Source organism: Uloborus diversus, chromosome 1 (assembly GCF_026930045.1).
Source record: "Uloborus diversus isolate 005 chromosome 1, Udiv.v.3.1, whole genome shotgun sequence".
In the NCBI taxonomy this organism is placed as follows: domain Eukaryota; kingdom Metazoa; phylum Arthropoda; class Arachnida; order Araneae; family Uloboridae; genus Uloborus; species Uloborus diversus.
Window position 1 is genome coordinate 221,186,197 of NC_072731.1, and position 24,091 is coordinate 221,210,287.

General features: G+C 32.5%; 1 protein-coding gene across 3 annotated transcripts in view; it reads right to left on the bottom strand.

The window, feature by feature from the left end:
- Window positions 1-24,091, bottom strand: part of LOC129225103 (mitogen-activated protein kinase kinase kinase 20-like) — a 48,430-nt gene continuing 24,339 nt past the window's right edge. Inside the window, exons 14-22 of one of the 3 annotated variants that reach the window (XR_008580717.1) lie at window positions 23,227-23,271; window positions 23,110-23,140; window positions 21,198-21,334; window positions 14,230-14,292; window positions 13,891-14,115; window positions 12,343-12,417; window positions 10,011-10,227; window positions 1,422-2,628; window positions 1-683 (exon numbers count right to left, since the gene is read on the bottom strand). Coding sequence is in view for 2 of the 3 variants with exons in the window: in XM_054859665.1 (XP_054715640.1) it covers window positions 1,976-2,628; window positions 10,011-10,227; window positions 12,343-12,417; window positions 13,891-14,115; window positions 14,230-14,292; window positions 21,198-21,334; window positions 23,110-23,140; window positions 23,227-23,271 (1,446 nt within the window). In the remaining variant the exon portion in view is untranslated. Of the gene's footprint in view, window positions 684-1,183; window positions 2,629-10,010; window positions 10,228-12,342; window positions 12,418-13,890; window positions 14,116-14,229; window positions 14,293-21,197; window positions 21,335-23,109; window positions 23,141-23,226; window positions 23,272-24,091 lie in introns of those variants that run through there. The other 2 variants (XM_054859665.1, XM_054859676.1) reach the window with 2 other exon arrangements.

Consider the following 24,091-nt stretch of genomic DNA (forward strand, 5'->3'; position numbering starts at 1 on the left):
ATCAGAGGAAGTCGACTCATTTTATGAAAATATTAGTGGAAAAATAATTTTTGAATTTGGGGAATTTTGATAGAAAACATTGCTTTTTGGGGAAAAGTTGGAAGGGAATCGAGAAAATCTGGATTTGACCATCTGGCAACACTGCGATTGAAGTCAAAATGGTTAATCTCATAAACAGTAATGTAGTCAGAAAATAATGTGGGAGTTTTGTGTGGTTGAATTTCACTGTAATTTTTTATAGAAGTGATTCGTTTTAGTCAGTTTCTATGGTCAAAAAAATATAACGTTGTGAGTTTTGGGAAGGGAATAATATATTCCCAATTTACTTATATACTGGTATACACAGAAAACTTTTTTCTTACATATTTTTTTTGATAAGTCCACAAGTTCCCAAACTTTTCCGATTTCAAGCACCTGTTGAAGAATTAAAAATTTCTCACAACACCCTAGTCTGTCTCTATTGCATTTTATACATGTTACCGTGAAAAAACAAAATAGGAAAGTGGATCTTTACAGGTGATTAACTGGAGATTTTCGGGCTATCACCAACATCTTTGGTTTGTGCACACTTTGGGAACCCGGGGTTAGCTTAAAAATCATATGGTTTATGTTACATAATGAGGAAGTATTACAATGCTGTTGTTAGGTTTTCTTGTAGCACTGGCTTTCACTTTTTTGTCTTCCTAGAAAATACAAGCGATGTTTTGCAAAATCCGTATTTTTTATAGTGTATGAAAACATCTACTTATTTAAAATTACAAGTTTGTTGGAATAATTATTAGCAAGAAGTTGTAGTCTGATAGTTTCGAATTTAAGTGAAAAGGTTTGCTTGAAATTCAAATAAAAAAGAACAAAATCAAATTTCATAAATATTTCTTCGAGATGCACACCTTCGTCAATTGAATTAATTTTGTGTCTAATTTTAAAAAGTAAGTCACAAAAGTCAAAGTAAAGAATACTTTGTGTTGGTCAAGGACCAACACAAAGTACTTACTAATGGAGCAAAATAATAACAGATTACTTAACTGAAAGCGTAATATAACAAGGGGCTCTTGTACTTAATTTGAAACCTAGATTAAATCTAGAAAATATATTATTTTCTTAAAAGTGAATCTTAGCATAAGAAGAAAGCAAAAAAAAAGCAACATAGTTTGTTAAAGTTGAGATTTATATTTCATAGATATTTTAGTACACATGTTTTTGTTTTATTGGCATCAAAATATTTTTAAACACTTAGCCATTTTCAGCAAAATCACAGTATACTGGTGAACCTCGATAATTATTTCTGTGTTGAAATTTCCAAGATGAAAATGACTATTTTACCTTAAAATAATTCCAGATCACAGAATGTAAAATGATTTGGTTCTTTATTTACTTCAATTTTATTAAAGAAAGAGAAAGGTGGAGCATTTTATACTTACTTAGAAAATAATGGGAATGATTTAATGAAATTGACAATAATTAAAATTTATAGAAAATCTTCATTGCATATTTGCATTTAGGTAACCATAGCATGTGGATCCCTATTCCCTCATAACACACCAACTTTTCTTTTGACGTTTTGGATATTTTTTTGATTTCTCTAACTTTTTCACTTAATGTTCAATTTCCGTGTCAGTTCAAGGCCTCGTGGATTTTCTTAGACCTTACATTAAGGAAATGAATTTTGTCAAGAAACTGAATAAAGTATAATTCATAAGGAAAAAGCCAGATTGTATCACAATAAACAGTTTTTGGATATAAATATTGCACTTTTTTATGTTTTAACTAGGCTACATCAACACCTTCAGCTGAATAGTTCTTGCAAAAGAAAGACTTACTGACTCAAAGAACAAGAAAGAAATTGCAGACTTTAGCATAATTTGAGATTTCCATCAGATAACTTACACAGAAGAGAAGAGATCAGCTTCTTAAGGTTTTGCCTTTTTATATACATAACCGAAAGTTTTAAATAATCAGAAGTAATACTTAAGAATCACAATGCATTTCTATCTAAGCTCCAAGATCGTAACTGTGGTTCGCCTTTGTCAGTTTGAAAAAGATGACCTCTGCCACCTTGCCCGGCTAATCCTTTATGGTGCCTTCTGAAATGTAGAGGAAATTCACCGAGGGCATCTTCAACTGGCTCTCTAAAAGCTTCTTCAGCCTTTCGTGCAACAGTCTCAAAGGTTGCATCATTTTTATTGTCCCTCATAAACCTATCTACTTCACTCTGAAGTCTTATCCTACATTCTCGAAATTTCAGAAACCTAGAATCTTTATCAAATTTAGTTTTGATATCATTATTCATTGGAAAACCTGAATCACTTGCAGAATGTCTATATTTGAATCGAGGACGGCATGAGGGTGTACTGCCACGTCTCTCTTGAAATACTTTAGAGGAGAACTGAGTATCACTTCCAATAGATTCTGATGAACTAGATTCATGCAGTGTAAAAGACACTTTTTTTAAACGGGTCTTCGGTTGAGTATCTTCAAGGAGATGACGTCCAATACTTTTCATACTTTGAAATATATTTTCTTCACTACTGGAACCAGAATCATCAAAATGGCCAAATTTCTTATTTTTCTGAAGAGGATTAGGAACATTTGTTTCACCTGCTACTACTTTGGCCCATGTGCTTTTTTCTGAAAATAAAAGATGTATTGTAAATTAAAGTTGGTTTTAATTTAATTTTCTAATAAAATTACTTCTCTTTTGTCTTTACGGCACGAGTAAAATCTTAAGTATCTCTCTCTGTATTTTACATAGTGCCAAACAATGAAATAAAAAAATGTGTACAATACTGATGTAGAAGCAATATTAGATTGTTGACTGTAGAAACTTCAAATTATAGGTAAAACTTATAGCTTTTTAGAGCTGTTGGTGCATAAAGCTTTGTTATTTTAATTTTAATATTTTTTTAAATTCTAATAAAACATCATTCATAAGCATGGAATCAAAAGACATGTACAAACGTATGTCGAAGCAATATTAGATTGTTGACCCCGAAAACTTGTAATGTTTTAGAGCTGTTGGTATATAAGGCTTTGCTATTTTAATTTATTATTTTTAAAGGCTTAGTTGATTGCCTTATCCTAGAGCTCGGTTACATTTCCTCTAAAATTATTCTTTTCAATAAAAATTTTATTAATTTTAAATTGTAAATTTTCTTTTTTAAATACTAATATGTAATTTTAACTAAATACTTCTAAAATGCTAGCTAAAAGCATGAAAGTAATTTATTTTTAAAAAAAAGAAGAAGAAATATAATAGTTTGTCCATTGTAATAGGAAATTTGAGTTTATTGTTTCAAAGCAGTTTACGTATTACCGGTAGAATTTGATATGAAAAACATTATTATCCAGTATCACAGGTTGTCAGGCAGTATCCTGAACATAATACGAACAAATATGTAAAGTTATATCACTGAGCAAGAACAAATAAGACATGGGTGCCCCTGCAAAATTAAGGGCGCACCACTCTAAATATCACAAAAAAAAAAAAAAAACCTACATAGGAAGCCACCCAAAAAGAATTACCCCTTAAAACATACACCCCCCCCCCAAAAAAAAAAATTCAACAACACAATCTGCGCCATGACCCCTCTAAGTGGACACCCCTGATTAAGAATAAATACTTGAACCAAATGCTATTCTATTTCTCAGAACCCACTCCCTCCCCCCCCCCCTTTTTTTGAGACTTTGTTCAATATACACTAATAGCAACATTAAATCAAATATATACAGTTTTTGCTGCACCACTTCTAAAAAAGTTTTTTAAGTCAACAAGGAATTTTTTCACTCAAAAATTTGTGGGTCATTCGATGTAAAATGAATACAATTTTCTACTAAAATTTATGTTACCATTTAGGGTTTCAATGAAACTGAAGCAGGGGGGACACATTCAAAGAAAGCTTTTTTTTTTTTACATTTAAATATGAACCCCATTATGATACATGCCATTTCAATACATACATTTTTTTTTAATTTCTGAAGAGTTGCATTTTGGAAAAAAAAAAAGATTTTATTTTAAATTTTAATTTCAAGAACAGTTTGTATACCGAGCCTTCAAAGTTTATTGAATTTTTTGGATTTTTACATTGCTGTACTTTTAAAATGGATGAATACTTTGAGATGTTTTTAAGACTTTTTATGTGTTATCGATATAATACTCTATAATTAATCAAAAAATGCTATTGTGCAGCAAGCCAAGAGTGCCCCGGTCACTGTGGTTTTTCAAAAATTTCTTTATCCCGCAAATTTGGGACATAACTGCAATTTTTTGATATCCAAATGTCTCTTTTTATTAACAAACTTTTATTAACTTTACGTGTATCTATGTATGTACCTTATAACAGAATCTTGCAACTCAAATTTCGCCCACTTCCTGCGATCAGATTCTTTTGAAATTTGGCATGCAACCACCTCAGACCCGATTACAATGCAATATTCTATAATCAAATTAATTAACTATTAATTGTTAGTATATTCAAATTTTAATCAATATTTTGGCATAAATCCAACAATGTGAAGAAGAAAAATAAAAAAACTATAAATTTGAAAATATCTATAAAAACCTTGGATTTTTCTGCATCAGACAATGTTTGTTCCAATGTTCTAAGGTAATTAGAACATGAGTTATAATTGTTTTTAAGTAATTTCATGCCAAAATTTAGATGACCCTTCAATTGGCATTTCATTTTTGATCAGGCCATTGTCGAACAATACTTTTATTAAAATATATCTCAAATTTTAAAAGTAATATAAATATGATTTCTGCACACATACATTGGTGACTGAGATGGATTAGCTGGATTAGACAATTACTCCACAGGCAATTTATCAGCACAGTTGAATGTTTTTAGAGCTCAGCTATTATGCTTTAAGGAGTATCTTCTTTTTGGAGTTCAAGAGACTGCGTTTCAAATGCTGCCCGAGACCTATATGCACTTTTTTTGGGCAAATTTCATAAATATAAAAGGTTTTCAAAAATGTTGAAACGAATATTTTTTGTTAAACTAAAAAAAAAGAAGAAACAGAAAGAAAAAGAAAATAATAGCTTAAAAAACTAAAAAAAAAAAAAAACGCTAACACGCTTTTGTAGCAAAAAAAACTGAAAAGTAAAAAATAAACTTTTTAGATGATAAGGTAATTTTGCTACAAAAGCGTGGTTTTTTTTTTTTTTTTTGAAGTTTTTTAAACCACTATTTTACTATAAGTTATATTTATATGGTGATACCTGTAATTTATCATTCGCCAAATTCAGAATTTCTGCCATTCAAAAAATTAAAACTCGAGGCACCCCTAAGCCAAGCTATTGTCAGCCGCAAGAGCGTTTAAAGAAATTATGATACAATTTAGATAAAATTTCCGAACATTTTTAGGACAATCAAAATAAAGTTCAAACAATATTGAATAATAAACATTGCCGAATTATTATCTTATTGCAAAGCACCAGCTTCAAAATCAATGTTGATTGAGGAAAGAGGAATTTTTTTGGTTTCTGGAAAGAGGTACATGACAACCATTAAGCAGCATTTTAATGTGCTTTAAATGTTACTATATCTAAAGACCTATCTATTTAAAGAAAGCAAAAAGTTTGAGCTAATTGCACTCAGTACTTTGTATGCAAAAAAATATTTTAGGTCAGAAATAACATGAAATTTCTAATTTAAAACTTTTTGACACAAAAAGAAAGTTTTATTTATCTGATTTAACTGAACTTCGTTCTTCCATACTGAAAATTATATCGATTTTACAAAACTCTTGAATTTTACGAAAATGTGACAAAAACAAAAGGTGGGGAAGGATTCAGTTTTTTTGACTATAGTGCAAACTGAAATTCAAATATAATAACTAATATTACATGCCAGCAAAAAAAATAATAATAAAAAAAAAAATAATAATAACACACATAATCAAGTATAATTATCAAAAGTTTGTACTTATATAGATGGATTTCTTTTATTATATACTTTTTAAAAACTAAAGTTTTTTTCTTAACAAAAGCAGTAGAATTCAGAAGAAATTGCTAGCATGTATAACTTTGTTAAATAAATTCAATACTATATATAAACAATTTACAATTAACAAATTTTCATTTTCTGAATGCAATTTTTTTGAAATCACATCAAATTTCAGTGTCTTTTGAAGGGATTTCAAGTTAAATTCTAAAGGAATATCATGCTAAAAAATAGGAGAAGTAAGAATTTTTTGCTAAAAAGTAGGAATTTTTGCTGAAAAGTAGGACAATTCCTACTTAAGTAGGAAAAAGTAGGAATAGTAGGAAAAGTAGGAGGAAAATGAGCCTTGTAAATAGTTATTTCTTTATGTGTGTGTGTGTGCGTGTCACAGATTTTTTGCTATGTCTCAAAGTTTTTTCTTTGCAAGAAATAATGAAATTAATTCTCCTTAAGCCTTTTTGAGGTTTAGTCCTTATCATAGTGTACAAGCCATACAATAGTGTAATAATATAAAAAGAAAAAAATGGTGAGAAAAAGATGACATCTTTCGCACACTTTGCACATGGCTGTCCTGATACCTGCAGATGGTGACGAAGTTGCGAAGTATCTTCCATTTCTCGCTAAGTCTTTAAACTTGAGGACTTTTCTTTCAATTTTGGCAGAACTCAAGACCTTATGTCTCAATGGTGGAGGAAAATAATTAATGCATTGTAAAAAAAAATGTTTGTTCATACTCTTTTGATTGCTACTAATTTAATTTTTTTCCTTTATTACACAATTCGTGTGGTTAGTCTTATCATGGGTGCAAGTATGGTGATGTGTTCAAGACGGAAAATATTTTCAGCCCAACACCCCCCTTCCCCCGCCCGCATGCGGGCTTAAGGAAAAATTTGTGTATAAATGTTGTAGATTTTAATAATGCCAGTTTTGGAATCTGTGTTTGATTTAAAATTTAATCCTTTAAATTGCAGTATTTAAGCGTTTTGGCATCATAATTCCAAAAAACCTAATATCCGGCAATAAGGGGGGGGGGGTCTGGGGGCTCTCCCCCAGACATTTTTCCAAATTTGAGTCCAAAAAACGCTATGGTAGGCCATTTTGATAAAGTTCCGGGAAAGGAGGGGTTCAGGGACTCTTATATCAATTATTTCAAACTGATAGTCCGAAAATCACAACATTGGGCAACCTTCAAAAAATATTGGGGAAAGAGGGGGGGGGGAGGCGCTCTGGGCTCTCCCTGAAATTGTAGCTTTAAAAACGAAATTGTACTCCATCTTTCATAACGTTTGTACTCCCTTTTGAATGCACTATTGAAGGGATGGAGTTCAGGAACCCTCCTTCGGCAATATTTCGAAATTGAAGTTCAAAAAACGCAATTTTAGACGATGTTGGATAATGTTAGGGGTAAAAGCGTTCGGAGCTCCCCACCAATAGTTTTTTATCGATCGTAAACATTTTTATTGTAGCAATAAAATCGCTTAGGACATAAGATTTTCACTTTTGCAACATAAATCAGTTCTGATCGGAAAGTCTACCCAAGGTAGCGCCAACAAAGCACAAAAGAAGGAAAGGTGTGGGAAGGGTATGGGCGACTAATGATAATGAGCTGGCACCATTCCCCCCACAGTCTTCATTTGAAAAACAATTCTTTTATAAGATACCAGGTGGTGAAATTAGCAATAAAAAAAAGCTTCAGTGAAGTAGATATATTTTTTGAACAAGGTACCCTTTCCAATATTCATTAATTAAAAAAATGTAATAGGGGGAACTGAATCCTAACCCCAGGCAGGGTCCCCGAATTGCATCCCTCTTAAGGCACTCAAATATAGCCTAAAGTGGCGCTTTAAATATTTCAGCATCAAAAATTTTCGCTCTGAGTTCACTACAAATGTCCTAAATTTCAATTTTTAAGGCTTCAGTTCCTATTTTTTTTTCTTTTTGTAGGAATAGTACCCCCTTTACCTACAAACATGACTTATGACCGCCTAAAAAGTTTTAATACTTTGATTTCGGAAACTTTTTGAAAGAATCTTCCAACACCCTTCCCCTTAAGTCATCCAAACATAGCCCAAAACAAAGCTCTAAAAATTTCAGAAATGGAAATATTTCAGGCTGGGGTGCGGAATACACCCTTCCCCCTTCCATTGTGTTTACTAAACGCAGTGTAAGTTTTTGTTTAAGATTTATTTTTCTATTGAGAAAGCAACTCCCCTCCACACATCGCCATAGACAACCCAAAGTTTTAAGATCTCAATTTTGAAAATGTTTCGAGAAAGGCCCCTGAATTCTCTAACTCTTAACTCACTCAAAAATAGCCAAAATAACATTTCAATACTTCAGCACGGAGAAATTTTCGGGGAGAGACCCCCCCCCCCCCCGAACTCCTTCCCCTAAGTTCACTAAATTTGACTTCAATTTGCGGTTTCCACTTTTCATCACCGAGGATTTAAGAATTTAAATTATAAATTTATTGAGATAAAGGCTTCCAATTTCCTCTTCTTCAGTCTTCCTAAGATTACCTAAAGCTGAGTTTCGAATACTTCAGCTTTGAATATTTTTTGGGAAGGAGGAACCCCGAACCCAAAGACGGTCTAAAGTTGCGCTTTTAAGACTCCAGTTTCGGAATTTCGCCCAAAGAGAGCCCCCTCCCTCCCTCCTGACATTGCCAAAAACAGCCTAAAAGTTCTAAGACTTCAATTACAAACACTTTCTGGGAGAGAGTCCCAAATGCCCTTTCACTTAAGTCATTTAAGTATAGCCTCAAATAGTTTTAATACATCAGCTACAAAACATTTTCATATTAGAACACCAAAACCTTATATCATAAATTCACCAAAGATTGCCTAAATTAGTGTTTTTAAGACTCCAGTTTGATTTTTTTTTTAACTTCCCCCTCCCCACTTTTACATCATTAAAGAGAGCCTAAAACTTTTTGACTTTTAAATTTTTAAGAGTTTTGCAGAGGAGAAATATCGAACCACTCCGAGCTTCAAAAATGGTTTTCAATTCATTTTCGATATTTTATGCTGGAGTCCTTGAGTAGCCCCCCCCCCCCTCCTCTCAGATTGTCCAAAATATAAACATTTTAAGACCTCAGTATCGTGGGTCAATTTGCGGACTTACCCTCTTTGCAAGAGCAGCGTTTTTTTCACAAACTCGTGCTGCCTTTATTTTTCTCCTTTCCTTTCTCTCCCCCTCCCCATATTTCTATTCTAGCGAGTATTAGATTCAATGACATTGGAATTTAGTGATTCCTCAAGTCTTTGTCAAAAATGCAGGAATGGTTGCCCATCGGTGTTTCCAACCAGCTTGAAAGTTTTCCTCGATTATTTCCAAAATTCCCAATTTCATTAAAGTATAAAAAATCCCTGAGTTTCCGTTTTACCTGGTATGCGGATGCCCTTTGCTGTGGCGAAAACATTTCATCTAGTCAGCAATCGCTCTCATTCGGTGGTTTAGACTCAACTCTTAAGACATTTTAAGAGCGTACATAGCTTTCATAAATGCACGTAAAGTTTGCAAAAAAAAAAAACACGCGCAAATGAAAAAAAAAACCGAAAAGATGATCGAAAATAGCATAAGAAAAGGCTGAGTTTTCAATTAGAGCCGATTATTTCGAAAAATCAGGAAGAATAGCGAGCAACTCCTCGTTCTGCAATGCAGTGAGTTTGAAATAACACAGCTATACCTAAAAAAAGACAAACGGCTCCAGTCGAAAAGTCACTCCTCCAAAAGCACGTTGCAAACAAAACAAGCCCATGGCGGAAAACCGAGAGAAGGTCGATGTAAATTCGTGGTTATGAACGGTCCAGTAATATATTAAAGCATATTTTTCAAACACTCAAATTTTCTTTTTTAAGTAAAAACTTAAAGAAAGTCAGCGAATTTATTTCCGTCTCGACCTCCGTCTCGGAAATTTTGTCCAAGACGGAAATCCGTCCTGAGACGGAAGGTCTTGCACCCAAGAGTCTTATTGAAATTTTCTCGGTCTTGTTAAATGCATAAACAAATATGTGCCTTAATGATTGTGATTTGTAATAAATGAGTTGAATCAGTCAAAATTACCTATTTTGCCTGGGGGAAGAGAAAATGATTCAGGAAAAAAGCGATCTTGCCAAGCTTCTGGTAAAATAGGTGCACTTCGACAGTGCTGTTCTCGCTGTCTTCTATTGTTTTGAGGTAAAGTACGAAGCATCAGAGTCACCTCCTTCTGAAGAGATGTATTTCCTTCAGCCACAACTTGATGAATATGTTGCGTAAATCTTGGCTTTTTCACTATTGACTAAAAGTAAATATATTATTTTTCAATCTTTAAATTACAGTGAATAATGCTCAATTTTCTTATAATTATTTAAAATCATATTAGTTTTCCATATCATTGCTTTAGATGATTTTGCACTTAAATAAATTGTGCAGATTAAAACTTGAAAAGTTGTATGGAGCATGCATGTGACTGTACATAAAATTTTAAAACTTATTATGGGAAAAATGTACTTACAAAAAGCATAGTACGAATTTCAATCTTATTTTTATCTTAAGTACATTTCTGAAATATACTTCTAGTGAATGCATTTATTAAATATTGTCAGAAATTATTACAATAAGTAATAGAATATTATTACTATGTAGTGTAGTACTGCAATTCTTTGTTGTACTATTGCTGTGACCTCACTTACCTCAGTTGTTAGAGGGGGTCTGAGGTAGTTCAGGCTATGGCTAGAAAAGAACTTGTTTACAAAGAAATATGCCCACCACACCCCTACATCCTAAAACATGCTCACCCTCTCAGCATTCTCCCATTGCCCACTAGAGGTGGGGGGAGAATGGGGGCAGCCGCCTCCACGGAGGAACAATGCTCTAGAATTGGATCCGAAACTAACATACACAAAAAACTACAGTTAAAAATATAAATACCATACTTAAAAAATATTAATTATTTTTGCATTACTTTTATAGGTGGAATTCATTTGAGGTAATTGAATGAGATGCATTAAGAGTAGTGATGTTCCAGATATCCGTATGCGCGGATATCCGATGGAAAATCAAGATTTGTATCTGTATCCGCTACTTTTTTGACGGATCTTAAACGGATCATTTCTATTCTAAAATTTTTTTAATATTTGAATAAAAGATTGAAATTTGAATAAAGATTTGTACCCCCCGTTCGAAAAAGAAACGGGTAATAAGTTTTAAAAGTATCTGTGTGTCTATTTGTGGCATCGTAGCTCCTAAACAGATGAACCGATTTTGATAGTTCTTTTTTCGTTCAAAAGGTGACTTGATCGAAAATGTTCTTAGCTTGGTCTCGTTTTTGCAGAACTTGAATTACCGGAAATACTAATAAAAACCGACTTAACATAGTTCAGAATTATGGTAGTAAAAACTTACCCATACGTTAAAAATATTGGCCCCAAATTCAAAGAACTAAGTTTTCCGCGTTTGATATTTGTTTGGAACTTCCAAGTTATATACAGTAAAAGCTATATCGAATTAAGGAAATTTTAAATGCAATTCAAAGCCTTTATACTCCTGGTCAGTAGCTATTTCATAGTCGGATAAGGAGAAAAGCTCAATGATTTAAAATTTCTATCCACTGTCAGTTCATATTTGTTAATAATGTGTGTTCTGACCCGCAAAATCCATCCCAATATCAGGTCGGCATGGTTTTTTTTTTTTTTTTCAATTTTTAATTTTATATTAGTTTCTGTTATTATTCATTTTGGTTTTTCTCGGCATTCTTCAAAAAAAGTGAGACTAAATTCTCTATTTACTGTTTGTAAAGGTGTTCCGGCTTTGTTATTCTGTTGGTCGGAGTAAGTTGGGTGGAATGGGTCAGTGCTGCAATTATGCTGAAATAAAATGCGAAAAATATTTCTAGCCTGTCCAGTAGCAGCTTTGAGCTCTTGTTCCTGTATCCTGCATCTATTAAGCAAGCCAGAAATAATTTATCACATTCTATTTAAGCATTAATGCAGCGTTGACCCGTTCCTTAAAACTCTCACTCAATTTTAACGGAGATTTCTTTAAAGAGTGAATCATAGTCTTGATTATATTTTCGCCGCACATGACATTTTTTGAAGAAGCAGTGTTATTTTTCTCATAGAAATACCTTCCATAACAAATTAAACACTTGAATAGTTGAATTGGGTAAAAAAAAAAATAAGATCCGTATCCGCGGATCTACTTTTTTGATGATCCGGCACATCACTAATTAAGATATCAATGTTCCAAAATTTTATTGGAATAACTTTAAAGAAGGTATAATTCTCAATTGATATCATTCATGTTTTCGGTACACATTAGTTATGAAACAATTTTAACTCAATTATGATATGATAAATAATTAGTTTAAGATTTATAAAATCATTTTTGCTAAATATAGTAATTAGCATTTTACCTCATATGTTACAATACAAGTGACAATAGTATCAGCTTTGATTCCAACACACCAACGATCCATAACAAATGGAGGCTGCAATTTTTAGAAAAATACTAAATACATAATATACTATTCGAAAAGCAAGGACAAAAATCAAAACATTTTCAAACTGGTCACATGAAAAGAAGTATGGTAAATCACCAAAACTGAATATCAAAACATAAAAAAAAATTTTTATAAGATGAAAAAGTTCACAAAATGCAAACTTATATTTAACGTTTCATATGAAGTTAACAACTAAATTCCTATAAGAACTAGAAACATTGTAACAATTCGGAGATAGGAAAAAAAAAACAATGAGCAAATGCTTTTGATTCATACAGTACTAAATTTTTAGGCTGAAAATAATTGCGAATATTTTATGTGCTCTTTTTTATTCATTATTGCTTGAAGTATAGCAAATTTAAATGCTATTATAATGCTATTTTAAACTCTGAAATAAATTTTATCACTTTTTTAAAATTCATATGATCATGCCATCACAAAACTTTCTTCAATATCTTTCGTATGAATTCTAATCCCTCCACATGCTTGACAAGGAAGCAATATTCCCAACAAAAACAAAATTACACACACAAAATCTTGACGACCATCCCAATTTTCAAAAAATAATGCTGTTGTGGAATAATATATGCTCTAATATACTATCAAAGCATAACAGTTCATCTCGTATTTAGTTAATACAGTAAAACCCCTCCTAACGGACACCCCTCAAAGGCGGACACCTCTCTTATAAGGACAATTTTTAATTCCCCAGTTCCAATGCAAATAACATTAATAAACCCCTGTCCTGCGGACACCTCTCTACTGCGGACAAAAAAACTGTCCCGTTAGTGTCCGCATTAGAGGGATTTTACTCCAGTTACTTCAATAAAATTAATAACTTAACGTTATGCATGGGACATTTTTTCAAGAATCGCCCCACAGCTAATCAAGGACCCAAGAATCAGTCTAATGCGCTAAAAACAATTCAGTTCTCACACATAAAATTAAAAATTAACAATTCATTGTATCTATTGGGGTAATTCCTAATCATTGTACCTATTTCATGGGCAAAAATTGATCACCTTAATTTTATTTTTTTTTAACAAAAAAAAAACCAAAGAAATATGAAATATTGCCTGAAATTCCAGAACACGTTACTTTAGTATGAATATATTTACTCAAATGTGGTATGCTGTTCAGTCAAAAAAATTTAAGCATTTTGAAACTGTTTACTAAATTTGTTATTTCCGTCTCTTGAAGACCAATAATTTGTTTTACTTTTTTTTTTAGTTTATCTAGAAAAAAGTTTTATATTTATACATAAGTTTTAAATACATAAGCATGTACATTGTGCAGGTACATCACGGAAAAGAAAGTTGCATAGAACTTGCCTACTAAGTGATCAAAATTTCACCAAAAATTAAAATTCTGCAATGAATAGTTTTTTTTTTCACAAAACAGATGTTTGCATTTTTTGATCAAGACTATTTCAGGTCACTCCACACATTGTTAATAACTTACTTGTGTTATTCTGGATAGAGGCAGTCCAGCATGTCGACATTCAAAACTAACTTCCTTGATACATGCTACTGTTGTTAATGGACTATCTCCTTCATCTACTTCAACATACATTTTCCATTTATGATCCTGAGGCTTGGAGCCTAATCGCACATGATTTCCAAATAAGATAACTAAACGCATGGTGTTGGGTCGAATGGAACTTGAAGATGAACTGTGCTGAATGCTCTGCAATGAAAAGATTAGCATAGAATAAAGACTTCACATATTGAGTCACTAAGTGATAAAGAATTGGACAATTAAAATTGAAAATCAAAATTTAATATGTTTTAAAATGCATACCTGTTCCAAAGGGGGAAAATGAAGCATTCTTTTATTATGAGTTTTCAACTTAGTGATTTCATCCTAAAAGTAGTTTGTCAAATTAATGCACATATAAATGACCACAAGAGAAAAACCTCGTGAATTCGACATAAACCCTGTTCCACTGAAAAAAAAATTTCTTCCGAGTGGTAATTGTATATTCAGTAAATTGTTTTGACTGTTTCAATATTTTTATTCAAATTTTTAATTCATCAGTTTAAATTATTTATTAATTATTACTAGGGGCATCGTCCCCTGCTTGTTGCCACTCGCCAGCCACCAAAGATTGCTTCGCAATCTTATTTGATCCACAAAGCATGAAATCATCTTTTTGAGAGTATAAGATTAAAAAGCGTGTTACGAGTTTCCTTTCAAACAAAATGAAAATCCTCCTCTCCCTCCTACAGAGAATAGAATTTAAGTAAAGAGCTCATAATTAGAACATAATCTTGCTCCTACCAAAGATAGAAAGACTTGCTCTTATTTCACTCAATTTTTTTAAATTAAAAGAAAGATTAAAGCAAAATATTACATTTAAGTGAAAATAGGGTAAGACCTTTTAAATGAAAATATTAACATCTTTGTAGTTTGAAAAGTACTGTTTAAAAAGTACTTATTGCCAATCATTTTTAAATTAAAAACTTTTAGAAGTGTTCTATAGCAGTCACTGAAGCTATTGGCTTGGCACAGTAAATTGCAAGTATTTTTTCTGAGGGACATTCTTCTACTTTTGAAGTTTTTTTAAGTTTCAGATTTCTAGAACAAAAAACCAGCAAGTAGCCAGAACATACTGGTGGCCTTATAAAATTATAAAGCCACCCATTAATATTTTTACTTAAAAGGTTTCACCCTGTACTCACTCAAAGGTGTAAGATTTTGCCTTTTGAAAAATTGAGTAAAGTAATAGTTGTTCTTTCATTCAGTGGAATGGGGTCAATGCATAATTCATATATGTACAGGGTGTTCCAAGCCTGTTGCACTTCAGTATTTGTATATTTTTTTATTAATTTACTAAATAGTACATTTATAATAGGTGAAGCAATCAAAATACGAGAGTGAATTATGTTAACTATAAAACTAATTTATTTTGAAAAGAACGTGACTTATGTTTAAAATCTTATCAACCTTTTTCTACCTTTTGTCAAAACCATTAACAATAAGAGAAGGAGTCATTATATTTATATCAAGTTCAAAAAACTCCAAGAAAACAGCATCAATATTAATGACTGCATGAAATTTGGAACAAAATCTATTGATCAGAAACCATATAGAGTTGAAGTTGATTAAGACAAAATACCAAAAAATCAGGACTTTGTTTGTAATAGACACTATTTCTGACAATCATGAATAAGTAAAATTGAAAAAGGATGCATATCTATACTGAAAAAAGAATTTCTGCTATTTTATTGCTGCATATACACATATTGTAATCTAATTACTGTTACTGTATTGAGAAAAAATAAGCATTTGTTAAAATTTTGGTGAAAAAAAAAATCTAGTTGTTTTAAGGCTTATTAAATTTCATCATTCTCGTATCTTAGCTTACAATACCTAGTGCCATTTCTATCTTAACAATTTTCTGGTTAAGTTTCATAAAATTGTATTAACGTCTTAAGCAACAATGTGAGACATACAGTTTCATTTTCAAGCAAATTGGTATATCCACAGTGAAGTGAAACTGCTCAAAAAAGAACTTTGAACTGATTTCTTAATTTCTTATTTTTTTGAGTAATTCATTGCACTATTTAATTTACTGTTATATGTGTAAGTTTTTGTAAGTGCTTCAAATTGTCTGGAAAGTGACGCTAAAATAAGTTATAAGTAAGTACTTCTTGTGCTAAGAAGTAATTCTTTCTGAAACCCACCTCTGTGACATGTTATGTTTTCTGTTGACAGTGGATATTTCTTTAAAGTTATATGCAGTGTATAGAGAATGTTAGAGCAATTCAAAGTCTTGTATTATAACATGCTTCTTCTCCTTTGAAGTTATATTATGACATATATCTTTTTGAGAAAATATATTCTAGCTGAAGTTTTTAAGTGTTTGTTATTCATTACAAGCCTACAAGAATTTATTCTAAAATATGTTTAGCCACGGGCGTCGCGGCTGGGGGGGTCCAAGGGGTCCGGACCCCCCCCCCCCAATATTTGAGGACCGGACCCCCCTCAATATTTGAAAATCGGACCCCCTCGATAATTGTCAAGATGAAATTCACTATTTTGGGGAAATTATTTTTGCTTTGAAGACTTTAAACAGTTGCATAATACATAATTTACCATGTTTAATTCATGTCAGATAAAACAAAATGAACATCGAAAAAAAATGAACTAAACTAAATAGGTGATGTGTATAGTGAACGGAAAGTCGGAAAGTGAACTCCAATGACAAACCATTGCTCTGCTCTCTGCGCACATTAGCTTTAGTGGAGGATGCTAGAAAGGGGACACCTTCTCCCGAGTGCAATGTCAACCATCCATAGTCGTCCCCAGCTTGAAAGTCATTCCAGCGTATTTGTTGCTATTTAGGGGAAAACAACAACAACGGGACAACTTTGAGATAGGGGAAGGTCGGATAGTATTGGACACCTTAGCCATTTCAATCATAATACTTTTTGTTTTATTTGTAAAAAATTAGTTTTTACACTAAATTATGCTGTACTAAGTTACCTAACATAAATTGTAAACTTTGGTGAAAAAAACATGGAATCGTATTTTTTAAACAAATTTTTGTCAAACTCTATTTTTGACTAATTTTAAATTTTGGAGGGTTGTATCGGATAAAACATTAAAATGTTGAAATAAAAACAAATAGTTCAGAAATAACATTTTAATTTGCAACAAAATGAAACGAACAAAGTAGTTGATTACTTAGAATAGTATACAAGTCTAAAAATGAAAATAAGTAATAATTTTTTTCAAAGTTAAAAAATATAGCCTATGGTTGGTTTAGGACCCCCTTACTGAAACAAATTCATTTTAAAATTTGGAACACAAGTCACATGTGTAGTAAAGACTGTCCGGTTGTAGCTCAGTTAAAACTTTTTCCAACAAGTCCAACTTTTTCAATGACTTCTTTTATATTTGTCTCTCATCCCATTTATGTCGTGATTTTTCCACTTCAACCTGTTGTACAAAGAAAAACACCGTCTGTATTTTATTTTGGTGCCAGTAACTTTGTCCGATACAAACCGAAATTGGTTTGTCCGATACAACCCGACTGTAAAGCTACAGTTGTTTAACCACCATTAGGTTGTTACTTAAGCTAGACACTTTTATAGCTCATAATACTTAGATTAATATACTATCAGTCTAAAGGTATAACAATGAAACAATATAACTTACTCTATGTGTAAATATATGCCGCAGAAGTTAAGTTCGTGCACTGCAATTCTCTCAACAAACAACTAGCTTTGCACACCAGAACGAACGGTTGATTTGAACCAATATGGCGTCTTTGGCTTTCTTCTCCAATACGGCACAGTTGACCCAGTACGTGCTGCCCCTGGCAGAGGAATTAAGAACGGCCCTTGTTCTATACTACCCGCTGTCCGATACTAAACGAACTTCCCCTACTAAAACTAGATGGACAACTCCCCCCCCCCCCCTTTTTACGACTCTCGTCAGTGCCGGATTTAGGGGAGGGCAGGCGGGGCTACTGTCCTAGGGCCTCCACAACAAAGGGGCTCCCACAATAAAATTTTTACAAAATATCCGAACTTTCACGGGTCGAAAATATCGGATATGTACGTATATATCAAAATATTCGGATATATATCAATGTATCAGATATTTTCGAAAATATGATGATTTTTTTCGCACCCTGATTAGGGGCCTCCACTCCTTCGTTGCCCCAGAGCCTCCACACTTCCAAATCCGGCCCTGACTCTCGTGCTAAGTCAACAGAAGTCAGACGGGGATCGGTTTCTGCCCCTTTCTTTCTTATCTCGTTTCTCGGCATTTCCAGGTTTCTGTTTCGAGTTTTGCAGTGTTTGTTTCTCCGATTCAATTCAATTTATAGCGACTGCGATATTACCCAAACAAAATAAGACACCAGACCTCTTTGGCGGTTTTTTGCAGCTGCAACAACACCCTGGCCAAAGGATGCACAAAAATTTAGAAGACCATTTAGCTAGTCAAAGGTTAAGTTTGGGGTAGAAAGGGAAAGGAGACGTGTCATGTGTTTGACATTATTCAACACGTGGCTTCAGAGTACCTTACCGAAGCCGAAGCGCGGTGCCTCAAATGTGCTTGCGGCATCTCAAATTTGACCAAAAAAGCGTTACATTACAGAAAAAAGAGGAGGAGTCTGAAAACTAATGTGCAATTTCAAAAGCACCAGCATAACGATGGATACTGTGATGTCACTTCCGTTAGACCAACGAAAAAAGAAGCGCAAGATGACCAGAAAAAAAAAGGACAAATAAAAGGAGCTTTCCTATTGGGAAACGTTCTAACAAAAATAAAGATAATTTCATGTGGTCTTTTGGTCTCTTTGAGAGTAGGTAACCTGAAGAGCGCTCCTATTTTGGTAAAAATACTTTTTTTTACATATTCGATTACGGCTATGGAAAGGTGGCTTGAAATGGGAAAATGTAGCAAACCTTCTACATCAAATGAACCTGAGCAGTTTTTAACTACTGAATCATCATCAACATTCATAGAACCATCTTCAAAAAGTCAAAAGACCGTGATAGGTAAGTACCATTCTGTTTAGTGTAATACATGCAGGGCCTCCCCGATTTTATACTATTCAGATGGGATTACTTCTCGATTTTCCGAATGAAATTCCTAATTACCCACATCAATACATCTAATGAGAATATCTTTTTAATGCAATATTTCACAAAAAAAACTACTCGAAATTTGAAGACTCGTCAGACAAAATTTTCTGTGAAAGGAAAGTTTATGAAAGTTCACAGTGACCTCCTATCGAGTAGCTCATGAATGCCTGCTAATCAGGTATGTTTTACAGTCAATATTTGGCATTATGAGTCCTATCAGAGCTAATGCGTTCAACTTTCTCTTTCTTTTTTTTTTGAAATGTTTCATCTTTTATAAATTTTAATGGAATAAATAATATTCCTTTTAGTTATTAAAGCTTAACAGAAAATTATCCATTAATAATCCTACTTTTTACTGAACAAATTTTATTGAAATAACCATTTTAAAACTTATTGTCACGTGTCAGAAAAAAGCAGTTCATTTCTCTATCTCTTTCCCATCGTCCGCTGATCAGAATTCAATTATACACCAAATGCTGTTTGTTCTCTGTGTAGGCCAGTACTTAATCTGTGGGGTGTGCCTCTCAAGGCAGGACTGTCGCCTAAAGAGGATCAGGAGGGGCACTTTCCCTGCTGACTTTGAGAAATCAGAAATTAATGTATTTACATGGGCATGGTTTTTGCTGTTTTTTGGTTTCATATGCATTGAGTGTATGGAGGATTCAACAAAAAAGCAAACTTTTGGGGCATTTGTTACAAAAAACCTGAAAAAATTAAGAGAATACTTTAAAAGGTTGCGTTATTAAAATATGATATTATGAGAGCTTAATTATTTGTGTCTTATTTTATTTATGTAGTTGTGTTTTTCGTAGGTTCGTGAATGTCATAACGGTGAATTATATACTTTAATTTTTTAATTAAAAAACATCAAATTAAACTCCTTTGAATCCAACTTGTTCCAAGAACTTAGAGCTGCAGGGTTTAGCAATATGTAATGTAAAAATTTAATTATACAGTTGTTGCGGCTTATATGAGTCACATTTCGTTCTAAACAGCTTTGATTCCATAAAGCTGCTGATTCAATAAAGCTGGATTTCGTTTTTGATGATTTCATTCATTAAGAACGGTTAATTCAATTGTCCACTGTTTCAAAATGTTGAAAATTTGGTGCGGCTACTCTTGGTGTGCCGCCCTTCGTCGTGTAAAGCTGAAAGAAGCTTCAGTGCGCTGAGAAAGCTGAAATTGTATCTCAGGTCGACTACAACACAAAAGCGGTTGAATCATATTGCTTTATGTTACGTTCTTAAAAACATCTTGGAAGAAATTGATCACAAAAAATAGCACGGATATTCGTATCCCATGTGCAGTCTAGAAAAAATGTATTCGTTGGTATTTAATTTTTTTTCTTATTGTGTAATAATGTAAATCAAGATGTACTCGTTTAAAAGTATTGTATTAAATGTAAACCCATTCCTATTTGATGTCAAGTTTTTGTCTCATATTATATATACAAACGAATTTTTCTTAATGCAACTTGAAAATGATAGAGTCAGAATGGACCCTCCGAATAAATTTCAGCTGACGACGCCAATGTGTTTAGCAAAACAAACTTAACATGCATAGGTAAAATAAGTCTTTCTATGTTTTCTTGGATTATTATTTGTTGTAAACAAGTGAAAGATTTTTCAGAGGAGTAAATTTGTTTAGTCGAACCTGAGTGAATGTCTGGTAGGCATCAGAAGTTTCTAAGTGTTGGGATTCTAAGCTTCTAATTTTATGCTGTTAAATTCAGTATTAAAGTTAAATTCACATTAAGTTAATCAGATGAGTTTCCTAACACACAAGGAAACAGTGAATTAATTACCTATACAAAAAGATTCAAAGTATGCTTTTTGACACCTGTTAAGCTTACAACTACATAAAATGATGAATAACTTAGAAAAAAGAAACTTGCAGTGTTTGATTGGGAAAACGCTCAGTTATAAGAGGTCAGAAATGTTTGTCTGTCTTTGTTGAAACTTTTATTTCAATACACATATTATGCGTGAGATTTTTAACAATTAAAATACAGCACAAAGTATTAAGAGAGTTCAACTGTATTTAGGAAAACTAAAATGAATGAGTTTTGCAGATGGGGGAAAAAAGGAAAGGAGCCTTACATAACTATATACAATGTCTAATTATTCTTAATAACATTTAAACATTATTAATCATTAAAACTCCTACCATTAAATGAATTCTTTGCCCTACTGCTACAACACCAATGTCTTTCAAATCTTCAGAAGACATTAACAACAGCCTTCGACCATTAATATGTTCCTCTAGAAACAAATTGGCATACTGGTCCAGATCTGTGGAATTAGCTAAAAAAAAAAATTTTTTTTTCTTTTTTCAATTTTACAAGAATACATTAAATTAACTTATCTCTTTCTCTCCATAGAGATAGTATATGCATTTATATATAATATGAAAAGATACACAGAGAAGTTAATAAACAAAAAGTTATGGTATGAACAAGTGTTGAAGTTGAAAATACAGGTTGCTTTAAAGGTAAATACTCAGTTTCTGGCAATGAAGGTGTCAGCTGGATATGACTGATTTTTTGTTGGTTACAAGCATTGGACAAAACCCTGCTTGTTTAGTTTAAATTGGTTTTTATCTTGTTTTGAGGGTGATTCTTCATTCTTATTAGCAATATATGCAATTGATCTAGATCATCAGAACATGCAATTATACTTCATTCCTCAATTACAAATTCTGATAGATTTTATATTAAAATTGTCTCTATAGAGTTTAAAGTGAGGGGGGAGGGGGACTCGAACACTGACTGACCAAAATATTATGTGTACCTGAAAGTTTTGAAATTAGAAACTGAATTATGCTGTTAATGGTGAAAGGAAGGTGAGTATAAAAAAGGAAAACTTAGTGCTTATGACAGCAGTAGAACGAATTTGCTAAAAAGTTGTACGATTGTTAATTATATATATATATATATATATATATATATGCATATTTTACAATGGCAAGAATTACAAGACTGCCACAGCCGAAGAACAAGAAAACGATCAACAAACATAAAGAACAAATACTAAAATAAATAAAAAGTCTATAAAACAAATCGACTCCTTGCCTCCCTGTATCAGTCCATGAGAGTTTGATGCCTTAACACCGGGATTGTTAATTATATAAAAAATATTAAAAATTTATTTTAAACAAATTTTCTTACACATTTGTTATTCTTCCACAATGCAGTCATTTTAATTGCTTTGGAGCAATATAGATATATACTAAGTTTCAGTCTTTCTAGTGTTAACTGTCCTCGGCATTCAGCAATCAAGGAGCAATTTGTCCTAGTCTGAGTTAATTGGAGAGGATGCTGGTCTCTTTCACCTTTTTTCAACCCCTCCCTTCTTGGGAATTCTTTGAAGAATATTATTTCAAACCACCCCTCAATTTCAATGGGGTTGTTTCCTTCAGTCAAAAGTAGTACTTTTTGTCACTGAAATTGATAGAATAAGCAAAAAAAAATAACATGGACTCAGAAAATACTTACATTTTCCCAACAGTTATTTTTTAATTATTTTTTTAAAATGTCCGATTTTTCAAACAAGTCGTGGTCTTAATGACATCACAAATGATGCATTTTGGCGCATATTTCTACCGCATTTCCATGTTATGATAATCAAGAAGCGAATTTAATATTGCGCTCTAGCTTACTATCAACCATATTGTCGCCAGGACAAATGAGTAAAGATGCAAATTAAATATTTTAGACCGTGAATGGCAACACTGAATGTCATTTCATCATTTGGGATGTCATCGGCAGAAGTGTTAAATGATGAAAGAACACTGATTTAAGTAATTTTTTAAAAATATCAAACTTAAAGAAATTATTTTAAAAATGATCAGATTCTATGTTTTTAAGCATGCTCTATTGGAAAAAAATACTTTTAAGATTTTGGAAACGACCCCATTACTGACTTTAAGGTTTTTCCCATAATGAACACAGTTTATATGCATGCCAGCTTCAGCAAATGCATTTTGGTATTGAAATTCTAAAACATCTTGCTTTTTTGCATTACAAAATCAATTTATAACCTTATTTGCATATATATATTTAAAAAAAATAAATACTTACCTTCAGTACCTAATTGTTTCACCCATAGATACTAAAGAAAAAATAAATTTTTAGAAGGGGAAAATCTCAAAGCATTTAAAACTTCCACTGAAAAAAGAATAATAATTGTATGCTTACCACATCATCTGAAGTCCATGTGTTAATATCCAGGTCATACAATTGCTAAAAAATAAATAAATAAATAAATAAATAAATAAACCATGTTATGCATAAAAATCAGATATCAACATGCTGAGTTTAATACAGTTGACGCTCATTATAACGACCACACATTATAAAGACCATTCCATTATAACGACCAGTGGTAAAAGCTCAAACTTTGTTCCTATGAACTTAATGTTAATTTGCTTTTGGTATAACGGTCGTTCTCTATCCTCTAATCCAATACAACGACCGAATTCAGCAGACACTATTTCCGGTGTTTTTTCCAATAAAGCAAATTTGTAATTGATTATTGTTTACGGACAGCTGCATGTAGTCTTCGGTGTTCAATCCAACTTTGAGAGGGGGGTGTTAATGGAGGGGGATTACTACTCAAAACAGCACAGAAAAAAGAAAGGGGGAATAAAGTGAAATTTCCAGATTCCGAAGGAAAAGGGATTGACACATTTTATGTTAGTTTGGTGTTTGATCACATGGTTTTTAAGATCTTTACAGTTTTGCATCTTCCTGAAGCAGCATGGAATGAAGCCTCAGAAAAGATCATCAAGAATTGCTTTCATCATGCTGATTTTGAAAAGCAAAAGGAAATGGAATCTACTGCTGAAGTGCAAAAGCAACTTGCTGAAGTCAGGCAATCCAAGATGAAAAATTCGATGAAGAAGAAGAAATGCTGTAAAATGTTTTTAAGAAAATGAAACTAGATGAAGCTTTAAACTTAAATAATTATGCTAACATCCATTCTGATTTAAAAGTGTCGAGCATCTGTCAGAAGATGAACTATTTCTTGATACTGTGCACAAAAATAAATTGATGTATCATG